At 37.9% G+C, this 17,500-nt stretch overlaps 1 protein-coding gene across 1 annotated transcript; it reads right to left on the bottom strand.

Annotated features, from left to right (window-relative positions):
• Positions 1-7,138: 7,138 nt before the first annotated feature.
• On the bottom strand, positions 7,139-7,744 carry LOC145261004 (uncharacterized). The gene has a single exon (XM_080119132.1). The coding sequence runs from the start codon at positions 7,742-7,744 to the stop codon at positions 7,139-7,141; it is 606 nt and encodes a 201-aa protein (XP_079975258.1).
• Between the last annotated feature and the right edge of the window lie 9,756 nt (positions 7,745-17,500).

The raw sequence follows: 17,500 nt of genomic DNA, 5'->3' as shown, positions 1-17,500 counted from the left end.
CAAAATGCAATAAACAGCGATGTGGAGTTTGTGACATAATAATAGAAGGAAACACATACACATTCAAACATCCAACACAAACATTCAAAATAAAAAAGGACCTAAACCGCACCTCTAGAAATGTAGTGTATGCACTAAGATGCACAGCATGCGACAAATCTTACATTGGCGCCACCAAAAACCTCAGCAATAGAGTGGCCTTACACAAGAGCAACATTAAAATCGCAGATAACAGACGCTTCTATGTTTCAAAACACGTGCATACACGCCGTGGAAATAGCTTCAAAACAATGCCAATCTTCCAAACAGACAACTACTTTTATTTACTTACACAGGAAAAAAAATTCATAACAAGATTCACTCCCGAATTGGACAGAGCTTAATATCAACACACAAACAAATGAAATGCAAAGCAAACTCGCACGCATGTACATATACATGTACACACACACGCACGCACACACACACATACACACACACACACACACACATATCAGAACAGATACATTAAAACACGCGCGTGCGCGCGTATACAGCGACACACAGGCACAACACCCCTATCTTTGGTATAACACATTGAACAATACCAACTTACCTCGAAACCTACAACACTAAAAAATACCTAGACCCACAGTGTAGTATCTGTTCTAACACTGCACCCACCCCTCCTACCCTCAGTCAGTGGAGGAGAAATCCTTCATGACTGAGATAATTCTTATACTTGTGCCTTTCCTTCTGGTGAGCGAGATCTTCCCCACACTAAAAAGCGATCCTGGGTCTGGCCCTACCCACACGGGGAGAAAAATAAATAGGAACATTAGAAAATCCCCTACGTCTATTTATAAATAAGCCTCTTTATTTAAACTCATATAATATTATGAATGCCCATCCGACTAAGATTAAAACGAGAATCACAATAGAAAGAAACTAAAATCTAAAAATCCAAAAAATAGAAATCAAAATTAAATGAAAACATCTCTACGAATTACCCTTGTTTCAGAGGAGCTGGCTTCCCCTCCTCACACACACACACACACACACACACACATTAAAAACGACTTTGTATCACATTTGCTTTCTGACGCAAGCAAATAAATTTATAATGTTATAAAACTATTAAACATATAACACACATTCTACAAACTAATACAAGGAAACACACACATGCACACACACCCTCCCCTACGCACTCATTTGACCAAGTACCAACGTGCCCCTCACTTCCACCCAAGTAATAAAAAATAAATTTTAAAAAAGTAGTAGAAGGAGAAACAAGAAAAGAGAGGGAAAAGCTAAAGACAGCAATGACCATGGTCTGACTCCCCAATAAGCAAGGGTAGGAGTGGAATACGCCCGTCAAGACCTTTAGAATCATTTACAGACATTTCCACCGCTCGGAAATATGTCACCAAAATGGACTGCAGAAATGCTTTTATACATTCTGAACACATTTTAAATATATTTTAAATATTTTAAATTTTGAATATTTTCTGAAAAGGACGCTTCACAGAACGTCTGAAACACGTAAAAAAAACTATTTCAATTATCTAAATATGATACTTTTTTTTTTAATGAAAAATCAAAACACGGAATAAAATAATGTTAAAAAATACATAGCAATTTTTGGTGACCTTTCTCATTTAAATACACACACACACACACACACACACACACACAAATATATGTATATATATATATATATATATATATATATATATATATATATATATATAATAACTGACAAAATGTTATATTCCAAAGTACATGATGTTGACAATTTTTTTTTATTTTATTCCTTTACATCAATTGATCCGGACAGTTCTTGACAGTATCTGTTTCGTAGCGCACAATCAATCAATTAATCTATCAATCAGTGAATTTATTATGCCCTTTACTCATCAGAAGAAATAGCAAAATAATTCAACAAAAGGAATTAAAATTTTTGTCATTTATTCTATATATTGGTCTGTATTCACATTGAGCTTCTTATATAAGGATTGATATATAACAAGAAAAATATATTGCTACAGATATATATATATATATATATATATATATATATATATATATAAAGGAGAACGTCTACCTAAAACCACTAACCTAGTTCTAAAACAGATCCTTTGTTTGATAAAATGCACGCCCATTGGCTGATGGGAAGGGGCGCGGTGGATACTAGAAAGCTGATTGGCCAACTGGAAATCCTCAACATATATAAAAACAAGAAACAACCACAGAATTCGCGCATAAGCCTGACGAATCCTATAGTTGGATGAAACGCAGAATATTCAGTGTAGCTTAGTCGCCATATATATTTTATAAATTACTATATATATATATATATATATATATATATATATATATATATATATATATATATATATATATACACTTTTGGTTTTCAGTTCAAGTTATTTTTATTGGTGAAGATAAAGGCTATGCAGTGTTGTCTGAGCATTATATAATGAAATCAGCAATGAATAAAACGTACCAAATTCGATTGTATGTGGCGTATCTAGACTTGTCGTCGGTCGTCGAGTTTCTGAATCTGATTGAGAATACATTGCAGTGATACCTCCTTTGCCAGAGGAAGAGGAGGATGTAGAGAGCTGAAAACATTTCTAGCCAGAGTTAGACCACCCAAGAGATATTCTCTTTTGAAAATCACTCGGACACTGATATTAATTTATGAGGAAGTTTTTTTAGAAATAAGCAGTCACAGTATATACGTGAGAAAGGAAAACAGGCAGATAATCTGTTTCGCTACGACGGCGTCTTTTACACGTTTTCTCTACTTGAAGTGTCGCCAAGAAGTGGTAAGATAATGTCCGGATTTAGTTAACTTCCGTTTTGGAGTCACCTGTCAGCCCTAAGTGTCAGTCGTTTCCATTACAAATTACATGCCAAACTTTATCATTGGGTTTAAGCTGGGAAAAATTGGTGCTAAAGTGTGAAAAATAAAAAAAAACAATGGAATTTGCCAGGTGAAGGTCGAACGACGGTATTACGAATATTCATGCGTAACGTAATAGCTATTGGTTCATGTTTAAATTTTAGCCTTGCAAACATTTTTTCATGGCCCAAGCATTAACGTCAAAAGAAAAAGAAAACTGTAAGCTAAACGTTTTGGTTTCGATTCTCGGAGGTGGCGTACTGGTGTTACATGATAAGGGCTGCCCCCTTTTCATGTAAGTAAACAAATAGGGAATTAGTTAAATGTAAATATGAAATAGGATAGTCAAGGGTTCGAACTTGTGAAGCTAGATTTGGAATTGAGAATTCCAATCATAAGTTAAAATAAACACAGAATGTTATTAAAAATGGAATGTCCAGTAAATTGTTGATTCTGCTAAAATATTCAATAAATACAAATTTGGCTGGAAACTATTCACATTCTTAGAAAGAATGCATAATAAAATATGGGTTACAGAATTAGACAAGTAGGTAAAATTCCTTTGTAAAACAACAAAGAGAATGGGAAATTTCCTGGTCATCAGAAATGGTTTCAAAAACGTGCAAATCGCGCATGTTGGAAACACATGAGTTGTGGTCACGTTGAGCATACATACATGTGACGTCAGGGCAGAAATGATTTCTCAATATAGGAGGGTTCGAAGTTAGTTAGAAAAAGATTAGAGCGGATCAGTCAGATCAGAGAGGCAAAGGAGATCAGACCGATTCTCCGTTAGAGTCAAGGCACCCTCTGGGAGCGAGAGGGTTTAGAGATAACCATGTAACAACTTTGAATCCCTGAAATACAAAATCATGTCCGACCGGTCGAAGAAGAAATAAACGTATCATCATGTTTATTTTATAACTGCCGTCTTTCTGTGTTCATGATTACAACGAGAAAGGTAACGTGTTTATAGTATATGTACAACTGTCAACGTAAATGTCAAACGCACTATCTCTCGGTCTATCTATCAAGATATTCATAAATCTTCTCTCGTTGAATTACAGGATTGGTGCTCCTCTCTTTATATGTACCTTGCCTGTCTCGTTATATATAAGAACTGTCTCTCTCTATATCTCACCAATGTCTTCATCTCTCAACAATATGAACACTCACAATGAATATATATAATATCTAACATCTCACAACACTCAACATCATGAACACTCCTAAGACTGTCTATCACTCTAAGACTCTTACTAACATGAACAACAAATTTATAAGTCGTCATCTAAATAAGAACAACGTAACATACTCATATTTGGCACCTTCAAAAATAACACTCACTGGTCATTTTTTTATTTGTTTTTTTTTAACTTTTTACATTATTACTATATATTGGATCGAATATAATATTGTAATAAATACGAAATCTTCATTAATCAAAATATCATATCTAAGCGCATTTTATGACTGAGCAATGCCAGGAGACCTGCTATGATTCTATATATATATATATATATATATATATATATATATATATATTCATGAAACCTTATAATGATTGTTCTTTTACTTGATTTGAATTCGAATTTTCTAAAAGGTTCATAAGCCTATTCTTGTTTTATCGTTATTTCCATGGCAGGTGCTCGTCTGAACTCCAATCTCTAGTCCCCCCTCGCCAATCTTTCACGAAAAACACCCGTCTAGCTGAATCCACTGTGAAAAACTTCCCCCACTCTATATCTGTGCCTAAATCAAAACGCGGATTCCATGAACAAAGCTTCTTTCTTAGAACTGCACGCCTGTGGAACTCTGTTCCGTCTGCCTGCTTCCCTCCAGACTACAACTTGGATGTCTTCAAGTCCAATGTTAACAAATTCCTAATGAACCGCCCCCTTAATTAAACACTTCATAAAATCTCCACACTAACGTAATGTACTTGCAATAACCCTTATCCCTGAGTGGCTTCCGGGCCTTGATAAGTGGTGATCACTGTGTAAAAAAAAAAATGTCCAATAATCATTCATTGTATCTTTTTTTGTTACAAAAAGAAGATTTCTATTTTTCAATTATTTTTTATTTAATTATCTTCGTCATATCAAAAATAATAAAATTTTTCATTAGAAGTATTTGCTCAGCGTTTGCGTGAAAAATATCACGAATCTTAAGTTCAGCAACTTCCGACATTTCACGTAAAAACCTTCCCGGAAAAGTTCAATGATTGCACAGTCCTAAATCTGCATAAGTATCATTAATACTTACGTTGGTCTATCAGGCTTCAGTTTTAAATAACATTTTCGTCGGTCTGTCAGTTTAAAGTTTTCATCGCTAAAATACACTAAATGAACGGGCGTATCTTAAAGAAAATTCTGCGTTTGTTTCTTCCGATTACTGCTTACGTTTCCGTTTTTTTTTTTGTTTTTGTATTTTTTCACACAGGTGTTTAGTTATCATTTCAATACGATATGAATTGCATGGACAGATAAGAACTGTCGAATCAGATATGAATAATCTATAAAACAATTTATATAAAAGGCGCAAAACTTTTTCAGGTCGACATTTTAATAATATTCCGCCTTCTGGTTCTGCTACTACTACTACTACTACTACTACTACTACTACTACTACTACTGTTGCGTAGTCCCTGGCTTTGGTAGAGGCCATCTTGAATAACCAAACCCTCTTTGGATATTGCTAGGAACCACGCCGACATGTAACATAATTTGTGTATTTTCCAGCAAAGGAAGAATAATATATATATATATATATATAATTTTTTTAATACCTATAGACACTAGTGTTTCATCCTTTGACTGAAGTAAATCATTGAAAAAGTATTTGAAAAAGACAAATGGCGGCGAGGTGTCTGATGAATATGTTAAGTTTGGGAAAATTAGTTAAAACTAAAAAATTATACCAAATACCGTAATAAACACACCGAATATATGTCAGCCTATGACACGGTATGATATATTGAGTGAGTTTCTAACAGTATCTTGTATAGTTTTTTAGTTTGAACTAATTTTTCCAAACTTAACGTATTCAACAAAGCCATCGCCGCCATTTATCTTTAAAATATATCGATAAACACCGCATGTTTTTCGAACCGATTAAACATTTTAAATTAAATAAAAACACTAAAAATTATCCAATTAGGTGGAAAAGTAACTTATCTTTCCTTTGATAACATTTATTTGTTATATATTTGTTTTGTTTTGTTTTTGTTTTGTTTTTTTTGTTTTTTTGGCAACTTTTTTGAATCTATGTGTATAGTAAAACAAAGCTCCCATTTTCATCACCTGCAATGCACAGTTTTTCATTCTGTAAAGCATCATCGCTGGAGACATATGTAGGTCTTGTACCGGGGTGTTGCGATGAGTCAATAGGGACCTAGCTGCCCGGTCATGGCATAGGCGACCGCAACTGTCCGTGCTATCAAAAAGTATCCTTTTAGCCGTTTTAACGGCCAATTCTGCTCTCCCGTTGCTTGAGGGTAATATGCCGATGATGTTCGTTGCCTTATGCCCCAATTATCTAGGAACCGGTTATATTCACTGGAGTCAAACGGTGGTCCACCATCGGTTAACAGTTCCTGGAATCAGTTCCGGTGTATCTATCTGCATATACTAGGTAGTTCTTCCTTCGTAAATCGAAAAAGTCTGTCACCGTCTTCTGAAATGGGAACTCGGGGTTTGGAAGCGGCATTAGGGGTTTCCTGGGTTATGACGGAGTCATTGCGTTGCATACTTTGCACTGGGCCCGGGTCTGACGAATGCTCGAGTCCAGTCCTGGCCAAAACAGCCGTTGTCTGGCGTTTGCCAACATTTAATTGACGCCCTGATGCACCGAATGGAGCGATTCCAGTACCTCCGCACATAGTTTTCTGGGTATGAGGATTTTATTTTCCATTATCGTCACCCCTTCCAAGCAGTACAACTCCTCTTTCATATGCCAAAACCGGCGAATTGTCTCTGGCAGTTCGTGCCGAGATTTAGGGAAACCATTTTGTATGAATTCGGCGAGGGTACAGCATTCCTCGTCACTAGGAGCTGCAGCCATAATCCTGTCCCATGTTATTGCCCTTAATTTGGAGTCCTACTCATAGATGGAGTTAAATGACGCTCTTATGGCACTATTAGTGGTTTGTGCGATGTCCTTTTCATTTGCTTCCACCTGGCTTAACGTTATTGGGCATCTCGATGTACAATCTGGTGTCGCATTAAGTTTGCCAGGGAGATGCTTTATTCAAAATTTGTACATCAAGGACCGTTCTTTCAAGTTGAACATTTTTGGGTTCTTTATGTTCTCCAGAGCTTTGTCCGGGATCTTCACCAAGGGTTTATGGTCCATGGTGACTAACAGCTCTGAGCATTCCAAAACGAACATGCGGAATGCTTCCAGTCCGTAGACTAATGCCAATGCCTCTCCTTCAACTGGTGCGTATCGGGACTCTGCGACATTAGTAAATCGGGAGCCGGCCAGGATTAATCTCCAGTGGTCCTTACCACACTTCGGTCCGGCTTCGGTGACACAGTTGCAGTGCTTCTGGAAAAGAAAATATCCAAAGCCTGTCCTACTAAAATCCGTCGACAAACAACGTGATTTGTTCACTTCGAATGTTCTTACACCGTTCTCGATCTCTTCTGTGATCCTTCTTTTCGACTCGTCAAAGATTCGATCGAGTGTACTGTCCCAGTAGAACTTTCGATTTTTTGTTTTCAGTAGCTCCCGGAACATAGCCATTACTTCGGCCTGAGAAAAAGCGTAGGCTACCTGGTTTACCATTCCAAACCAGGATCTTATGTCAATTATATTTTTCGGTGTCGGAAAATTCCATATTGCTTCAGTCATTTTTTGGTGGATTTTATCTCATCTTCCATTATCAAGAACCCGGCAAATTCCACCTCTTTTTCTGCGAAGTGAAATTTCTGGGCATTGAATACGATACTATTTTTGCTGCAGTTATTTATGTACTCCATAGTATGCCAAAATGATGTTTCAATAGAATCGTGCCATAGTATCGTGTCGTCTATACATCTTGTTTTCCTGGGCATATCTACAGTGATATTGTCGAACTTGCGTGTATATATGTCTCCTGACGCTTGGAATCCTTGTGGTGCCCGAAGATAACAGTATCTACCCCATTCCGTGATGGAGGTAGTTGCATCTCTTGGCGATGGGGAGAGGGTTAGACCATGATAGCCATTCCATGCATCCAAGATTCTACATTCTAGGTTTTGCAGGCACCAGTGATGCCTGGTTGAAAGGAGACAGTGTATGATGGGTTCTCGTAGGGTAGCGGAGTTGAGTTGTTGTATGCCTCGGTAACCCATCCTTTTTCGGTACAACCACCATTCTAGAGCACCATGTTCTAGGTGTACCCACTGGTACAGATTCTATGATGCACAATGCCACGTCTCGGTCGAGGTCCTCCTTGACCCTTTTCTTTCAATGGTGTGGGACCGGAATTGGGGTGTGGACAACTGAGGGTTTGACCCCCGGGATGAATGTGATGTCCATGAGTTTTCCTTTCATCGCCTGCAGCCGTTGATATGGGCATACATTGAATGTACTGAACGCAAAATGCTCCTTCATCCATCGTTCCAATCGGGGTCTGTTTCTTCCGTAGGGGCAAAAGGAACATTGCCCGGCTTGGGTGGGACCTTATTTCTTTGTGGGCACCCACATGGTGTCTTTCCGCCGTCACTAGTTGCCACGTTCTGCTATGAAGTTGGGTCTGGAAAGTTCTCTGGTACCAGACCAAGGTCTTTTAGGGCTGATTCGGACAGGCAGAAATCTGATTATTTTTGATACATATATAATCTGACGTGTTTCCCGCGATCCTACTCTGATTTTAGCAAATATCACGCCTTTTATGTTTAGTAGGTTTTCTGTGATTCCCAGAATTCGGTGACTGGTCGATACTGGAAACTTCAGAATTGTTTGGATTTCTGGTCCGCTAGAGCATGTCTGTGCCCTAGTGTCTGCGATCGCATCAATCCGGTGAGTATGGATGCCAGCTAGTCCTATGGAGATGTGCCCGAATTTCGCATGGGCATCTGGAATCAGAGTTATCTCTACCTGAAGGGTTGGTGCTGGATCAGGAGTACCTCTTCGGAACTTATTTTTGTTCCAAATAAGGTGAGGCACAGCCTTTGATTTTGTCAGGTTGGCTTCATCTCTTTTTTATTTGTCCATCTTGGCAAATCATCCAGTTATGACCCTTTTTGTGTCTTTGGGGGTGAGAGTTCTGGATTCTGCTCCGACCACTCCCGTTGTAGATCTGTTGCTGAACCCCTGCTTCGGTTTCCGGCAGACCCTTTTTAAATGTCATGTCAAGTCGCAATTGTGACAAGTCATCTTTGCTGCTGGGCAGTCCCTTCGCCCTTTTGAGCCGTGAGGGTGTGAGCTCTTCCCACACAATTTACAGGGTTCAGTGTCTCTCGGGGTTGATACGGTCTGGTTCTCCGAGGCCGCTGCCTGCGGTCCGACTTCTGTATGCTCATTGTAGTTGGAGATTGGGGATAGACTTGTCAGTGGTCTTTAGGCTGACAAGCCTTTTGAATTGTTCTTCCAGTGTCGTAAGTGTCGCAGCCTCCGACAGCACCTTGCTTTGATGCTCTAGGTTTGCCAGTCCTGACACGATTTTTCCTGTTACCATATCGTTAGAGTAGCTGACTTTCCGACCGCATACTATCCCGTTCAGACAAGTCACTGAAAAGTCGCAGAATTTTGCGACTGATCGAAGTCGTACCACGAAGTCCGTAACCGATTCCCCCTCCTGCCTTACAGATTGGAATTCTTGCCGGTACACTTCTTTGTGTAGACTTCTGACGGCTACGAGCTTTATGTGTCGTAACAGCTGTTCTTCTGTGATGGAGTTCAGTATTTCTGCTCTTACCATGTCGAACAGCAGCCGGTTTACTTCTGAGGAACAGATTGTTCTCACCTCGTTTCGTAACACTGTTGGCTCCACGAACCCACAAATCTCCTTTTATCTATTCCAGGAGTCAATGAATATCTCCCAGTCACCATCACTTGAGTTTGGTTCTATGGTAGGTCTGTTGGGTCTCCTTGTAAGTGGCTTGCTTGACTGTCCTCCGTCTCTTCGCAGGTCGAAGTTCTCTTACTGTAGCTCGAGAATCTGTTGAAGTAATGTCTGCTGTGTTTGTTCGTTCATATTCCAACGTTGTTTGTAGCAGGTTTCCTGTGTCGGCAAGAAAGCACACTCATTACCGTGAATGTCTTGTTTAAGTAGCCCGCTCTTGCCTCTCATGCAAGCGGGTGCGCCTACTTCTATGGGGGGGGGGTGACGCCAAGACCACTCCGGTCTTGTAACTGGGCGTCTTGGATTCAAATCTACCTCTACAGATTCAAACTGAAATTACCGATTCCATAGTTTTTAAGACGATCACGTTCGGCCAGTAGCTGTAGTATAAGTAGCAGTAGTAGCAGTGGTAATAGTAATAGTAAAATTAGCAATAATAAAAGTAGTAGCTATAGTGTCAGTAATCGTATTAATAGGAGTAGTAGTAATAATTGTAGTAAGTGTAGAAATATTATTAGTAAAATAAGATTACATTTAGCGGTAGCAATAGTAGCAATAGTAATAGAAATAATAGTAAAATTAGTAGAATAAGTAATACAGGTGGACGATAAAGTTGTCGGTCTAAGTAAAAACAACAGTACAGCTTTATTTTTTAAAAACTTTTATTGAAAAAAACATTCAGATAACTTGATTATGTATTAGAGCTGACATCTATTCAATTTAGCCGCCTTCAGCCTCAATCACCGCCTGAATACGGGTCCAGAACTGGGAGCATACCTTTTCCACAAGCCAGGTTCGGCCAACGATGGAGTACTGTTGCCACAGCTGGGCAGGAGCTGCTAGAAACAGCTTATCCTGTCTTGACAGAGTTCAAAATAGACTTCGTAGCTTAGTGGGGGATGCCCTTTTCTCATCCCTGCAACCTCTTTCTCACAGAAGAGACGTAGCGAGCCTGTCCCTGCTTTATCGTTATTTTCATGGCAGGTGCTCATCTGAACTTCAATCTATGTCCCCCTCGCCAAACTTTCACGAAAAACACTCGTCTAGCCAAAACCACTATCAACAATTTCCCACACTCTTTATCTGTGTCTAAACCTAAACGTAGATTCCATGAACAAATCTTCTTTCTTAGAACTGCCTGCTTTCCAGCTGACTACAACCTGATTGTCTTCAAGTGAACAAGTTTTTATTGAACCGTTCCCCTAAGAATCCAAGTTATAAAAGTCCCACTAATGATTACTACGCTAAAATCACAATGACTAATGTATACCCATTAACCCTTATCCTCGAGTGGTCTCTGGGCCTTGATAAATGGTAACCCCATGTAAAAAAAAGCGCCGGATGGCAGCGATCAGTCTGGCTTTCGTGTTGTGGGAGGTCATGTTGGTGATGTTCTCGACGTATTACTAAATGAAGTAGTCCAGCGTGTTCATGTCGGGGAAGGAGGGGAGACAGTAAGAGAAGAGAATCACATTGACTAATGTATACCCATTAACCCTTACCCTCGAGTGGCCTTCGGGTCTTGCTAAGTGGTGATTCCTGAGTAAAAAAAAGAGTACAAAGACGAACCAATCCTTCTACAACTAAGCCTGGGTCTCTTTGGACGTGGGTTGGTGCCGAGTCCTGCTGTCCTACTCAGGGTCTGCTAATGGCCACTTGATTACACCAGGGGATCGCCACACTCTTCGGCACATCCAGGTACACAAGGTCGACTTCGAAGATGTGAGGTGACATGGTGTAGCCCTCACTTTAAACCACACCAAAGACCATAATCGTGTCCGGAAACTTTGTTTTCATCACCCTGGGCACGTTCTTGTTATTCGTGGCAATCCAGCGATGCATTTTGAGGGTGCTGGCAATGGTCCTGTTGTCATGACTGGGATCGGTAGAGAGCATGAGTTGTACAGCGGCGTATCTCCGATCTCGCTCGTTCAACATTGTCAGTTTCAGACATGATAGAAGGCTCCTATCGCTCTTGGGATTTGTACACAACTGGCCAACTAGTAGATGGTCTGTAACAAATTTTAAAAAAAATGAAGTAAACAGGTTTTCATCAAACGGAAATGGAATCATTTTGTCTTTTCTGGGGCAACAATTTTATCGTTCCACCTTGTAGTATGAATATTTGTAGTAACAGTTGTATTACAAGTAGGAATAGATTTAGGAGAAAGTAATAAAAGAATTAGTTCTTGTAAAAATAGAAGTAAAATACAAGTAGAAGTAGCACAGGTAATAGTAGAATTAGCACAGGTAATAGTAGAAGTAGCACAGGTAATAGTAGAATTAGCAGAGGTAATAGTAGAATTAGCATATGTAATAGTAGAATTAGCACAGGTAATAGTAGAATTAGCAGAGGTAATAGTAGAATTAGCACAGGTAATAGTAGAATTAGCAGAGGTAATAGTAGAATTAGCATATATAATAGTAGAATTAGCAGAGGTAATAGTAGAATTAGCACAGGTAATAGTAGAAGTAGCAGAGTTAATAGTAGAAGTAGCACGGCTAATAGTAGAAGTAGCACAGCTAATAGTAGAAGTAGCAGAATAATAGTAGAATTAGCAGAGGTAATAGTAGAAGTAGCAGAATAATAGTAGAAGTAGCAGAATAATAATAGAATTAGCACAGGTAATAGTAGACGTAGTAGAGGTAATAGTAGAAGTAGTATTAAATGTTTGGTTGTTTTACGGAATATCAACTCTTTTCGGATTATTTAATGCCGAATCCAGTTATTTTGGAAAAAGTAAGTTGTTGGAATCTTTCAATGATTTATCTTATCACTAGCATTTCAACCCAGCATTGCCCGGGTGTTTGGAGGTGTATGTTGAGCAAAAAAAAAAAAAAAAAAGTGGTAGTAGGAAGGCAGGCTCGAAACCGTATCGCGAAGGAGGAAAAGAATGGGAAAAAAACGTGACGTCTTTGCTGTTACGACCACTGCCAAACCAGAATTGACGTAGGTTTAAATTAAGCCTGCACAATCGAAAAGAGGGGATGACTTTCGAAAATATCGCCGAAAAAAGCGACTCCTTCCTGTAGAAAAGTGGCCAGTTGAAGGTGAAGAAATTAATATTTTCAGCCAATTTTTTTCGATATTTGTCGTCTGAACGGTTGAGCTTAAAAACGATACTGATCTCGTGAAAATCCGTCGCCTCTGTCGAAATTTTTAGGCAGATATGCAAACATATATACATTTATATATTGGTAGCTCAAATTTTCGACCCAAACCGATTAAAAAGCTTGCCCTATCTCTGAATACCCTTTATATAAAATTTCAAATGTTTAGACCAGAAATTGTCTTAGTAATTTTGTAGAGACCGCAGCGGTCATTTTTTTTACTTTGACCCCTATTATGACCCCTTAATATTTGTTGTTTTGGGCTCAGATCAAGTTATTAAGTTAGATCCATGTCCAAGGAACCTATATCTAAAATTTCAAGTGTTTAGACCAAAAATTAGCGGAGGAATTTGGTAGAGTTCTCAAAGGTCAAATTGTTGAATGTTGACCCTTTAACAGCCGAAACCCGATTACAACGATTTTCCCAAATCTCAATACCCTGTATATCAAATTTCGAGTCTGTAGACCTAAAATTGACAGAGTTATTGCGTAGAGAAATGTACACACATACACACAGAAAGACAGACTGACAGACACTTTCACTTTTATAGATATATAGATTTCCTTCCTCTTCTCAAATAAGTGTTTTCCACTATTTTTATGCATGTTGCCTGGCTGGATACGAGCCATAAATCCTGCTTGTTAAAGCTTAATTACTCTGCACATAAACTGGATTAAATTAGAAATGTTTTAAAAACGGAAATAAAATTAAAATGAATGTAATCAATGCTTTTTGCATTTACTTCTTCAAAAAGAAAGAAATTCGGTGTAAGTGTCCAAGCTTGCCGCGCGGGAGTAAAATAATTCTTAGTTATTTATTTCTGAAAAAAGAGTATGTGATATTTTTCAAATAATTCGCCAAATAACTACATATTCGCGACAAATAATTTTTTAAAAATCAGTATAGCTTCGGATGTTGGGACTTGGTCTGGTAGACTGACTGGCGTCACAATTCTTTCCAGACAAAGGAATGGTCAGTTCTTAGTACTGCAGTCACTTTTTGTACATTTTGGAAAATGGTTGAATTATCACTTGGGCTATGACAACAGAATATTCTTTTCTTCTTTTGACTCTCGGGTATATATCCGACACAGTAAGACACAGTCAATCAACCGAGAACCACAGCAGTCTATATAAAAACATATAAGATACTAACGGATACACACTAAAGAGTCAAAGCAATGAAAAGAATATGCTGTTGTCACAGCCCTAGTTATCACAAAGAGACACTGACAGGAGAAAAGATACTTTCCCTAACATCTTACCACTGATGAGCCGATCCAAAGAGTATAAAACTAGTGATAATCAATTACAACGCGGATAAGACCAGTAGTCGTCCGATGGGATCTAAGAAAACTCCAGCGAACGAACAGACCGCTCCACGAGAGAATTTAAGAATCGTAAAACATATTTAACTTGTAAATTTACTTCACTAACGTTTACCGTTAGATACATTAATAGTACAGGGTGAGTCACGGGAAACGGATTTTTTTTAATAAGTAACAACAAACTAAACGGCATTTTAAGCAGGTTCAAAGACTCCCTATCTCTTAATCAAAGAGAGCAAGGAGCGTTCTAAAAACATCTGTTTCCTGTAACGCACCCTGTATTTATTATTTTTATGTTCGTTTGCATTTAAGACACATTTTTAAAACATTTTCTTTCAACATATTTTATACACTAAAGAAGTACATTTTGCGGTAATTTTTTACCAAGAGATTCAGCGAGCTGCGTGGCAAGAGTTTATGTTAAACGTGGAGCTGAAAATAAAACGAAATATTATTTTATTAAACAAATAGCAAGGGGTACCCGGCGTTGCCCGAGTGTTTGGAGGTGTGTGTGGAAACTCCAGGGGGGGGGGTAAAAAATGTTTTGGTAGGTAAGTATGAGGATCGAACCCGAACCGTTGAGGCAAAGTTGTAATTTAAAGTGTGAAAAAAAACGTGCGACGTTAACCATTGCCCTAACGCGAGATGCTAACAGAAACACGTTTGAATTTATTTAATTACTTGGATTTGACAGGTGCCCATTTTAATGAGTTAATGAGGTCAAGTTTGACTGCGGGATTTTTATTTATTTTTTTTTTATTTTTTTTTTCCAAGATGTTATAGGAAAAAGACTAACCCACATGCGGCGAGCGACAAATGTTGAATATTTATCTTCCCGAAATCGAGCAAATTAAATAGACAGGCGAGCTTCGTTGTTAACTCTGAGATATTACGATTTATATGTGATATAAAAAGTTTTAAAAAGTTGTGAAGCGACCGACCGCTTCTCTGAAAAAAGCCTTTTGTAGACACACAGAAAAAGCGAACACACATACATACATTTTCGCTTTTATATTTATAGATTACGCAACACTTTAATTTAAAACGTGTGTGAAATTATTTTGAATTTATTCGAAATTTAAGCAGTTCATTCAAAATTGAGAATGATTGAATGCTATGCAGCATAAGATCTCGTCAAATTTATTTTGACCTAGCTTTCTCTCTCCACGCGAACTGTTGCAGATACGAAGAAAAATAGTTCACGGCACACTTTTCAATAATTACACAACTCTTTAATTTAAAACATTTTTTCCTGTAAAATTATTGCGAAATTATTCCAAATCAAAGCAATAAAAATATTTTTCGTTCAAAATATAGAAAACAATGCTACGCAGCATAACATCTCGATAAATTTATTTGGCTCAATTGTCCCTCCCACTCTTTCTCTCTCTCTCTCTCTCTCTCTCTCTCTCTCTCTCTCTCTCTCTCTCTCTCTCTCTTCACATGAATTCCCGCAGATACGAGTAAAAAAGACTTCGCAACGTACCGTGCTGATAACGTATTTTTTTTTTTAATAAGATATAGTTTTAAAGAAATCACCAGTACTTTAATTTGTTATTTATTTTATAGAATTAAATAAAAAAATTAATAAAATGCTGTGTATAATTATTTTAAAAAAATATTTCGTTTTATTTCTTTTCATTTTCAATTCCGCTTTTTACATAAACTCTAATCATGCGACCCACCGACGCTGACGCTCTCCGTAAAGATTGCTCATTTTATTTTAAAGAGTTTGACTGTGCATATGATCAAACTTAAAAACAAATTATTAATTCAAGTTCTATTTTGTTTGGATTTTATTTCATGTATTATTATTTCTGAATGAATATGTTTAGTTATTATCTGAAACATTGACGAAATTTACAATTTATTTATTTTAAAATGTGCAACTTATTTAATCGTGATTCTGTTAATGTGATTACTCGGACTATTATTCTCATCTTGGATGTTATTAGCATAACGTTTCGGTTGCTGCAACCTGCGACCTTCTTCGGGTGTTAAAAACATGCTTCTTTTTTTCTCCTAAGGAATACAAAAATTCAAACAGTGGATTTGAGGGTGCAGAGCCAATCCTCTTTTCCTTAGCAGAAAAAAATAAGCATGTTCTAAACACCCGAAGAAGGTCGCAGGTTGCAGCGACCAAAATGATGTGCTAATAACACTCAAGATGAGCATGATAGTCCGATTAATCAACATAACACAAGCATTCAACTCTCATCTCAAAAATTCAGAATTACATTATTCAATCATATTTTCATTTTGCTTATTTATCTTCTTTTTTTTTCATAAGTATCTACATTTATTATTTATTATAAGCTCGAATATTGTGGAAACTTATTGCATTGAACTCAAAATTCCATTGTCGGTTTCAAACTTGTTGATGTTAAGACCAAGATACTATCAAGACGGTTATCAGTCAATCTTGTTCTAATATTATTCCTAGTTTGATTCCGTTTTGAAAAAGTTTTTTTTTTTTTTTTTGCTTTTTTTTTTACATAGACATCACCACTTATCAAGGCCAAGAGGCCACTCGAGGATCAGGGTTAAAGAGTGTACAGTAGAAATTGGGCAATATAGTAATCGTTAGTAATGAAAATTCGGTAAATTTGTTAACTTATATGGAACGGCTCATCAAAAACTTGTTTACGTTAGACTTGAAGACAGCCATATTGTAGTCAGCTGGAAAGCAGGAAAGCGGAAGACAATTCCATAGGCGGGCAGTTCTAAGAAAGAAGCTTTGCTCATGGAATCTACGTTTAGATTTAGGCACAGATAAAGAGTGGGGGAAATTAGTGATACTGTTTTCTGCTAGACGGGTGTTTCTTGTGAAAGTTTGGCGAGGGGGGGGACCATAGATTGGAGCTCAACCGAGCACTTGCCACGAAAATAACGATAAAGCAGAGACAAACTCGCAACATCTCTTCTGTGAGAAAGAGGTTGCAGGGAAGAGAAAAGGGCATCCCCTACGAGGCTAGGAAGTCTATTTTGAACTCTATCAAGATAGGATAAGTCCTTTTTAGCAGCTCCTGCCCAGATGTGGCAGCAGTACTCCATCCTTGGATGTACCTGGCTCTTATATAGATAGAGAATTGAATCAGCAGTGAGATATCTACTGGATCG

The sequence above is a fragment of the Euprymna scolopes genome, chromosome 37 (assembly GCF_053919585.1).
Source record: "Euprymna scolopes isolate OS-2025 chromosome 37, ASM5391958v1, whole genome shotgun sequence".
Taxonomy (NCBI): domain Eukaryota; kingdom Metazoa; phylum Mollusca; class Cephalopoda; order Sepiida; family Sepiolidae; genus Euprymna; species Euprymna scolopes.
The sequence above is the reverse complement of the archived record's forward strand: the minus strand, read 5'-3'. Positions and strand labels throughout refer to the sequence as shown.

Coding starts and splice junctions, on each gene's coding strand:
- LOC145261004 (XM_080119132.1), bottom strand. CDS start 7,744: ATGACTGAAGCAATATGGAATTTTCCGACACCGAAAAATATAATTGAC.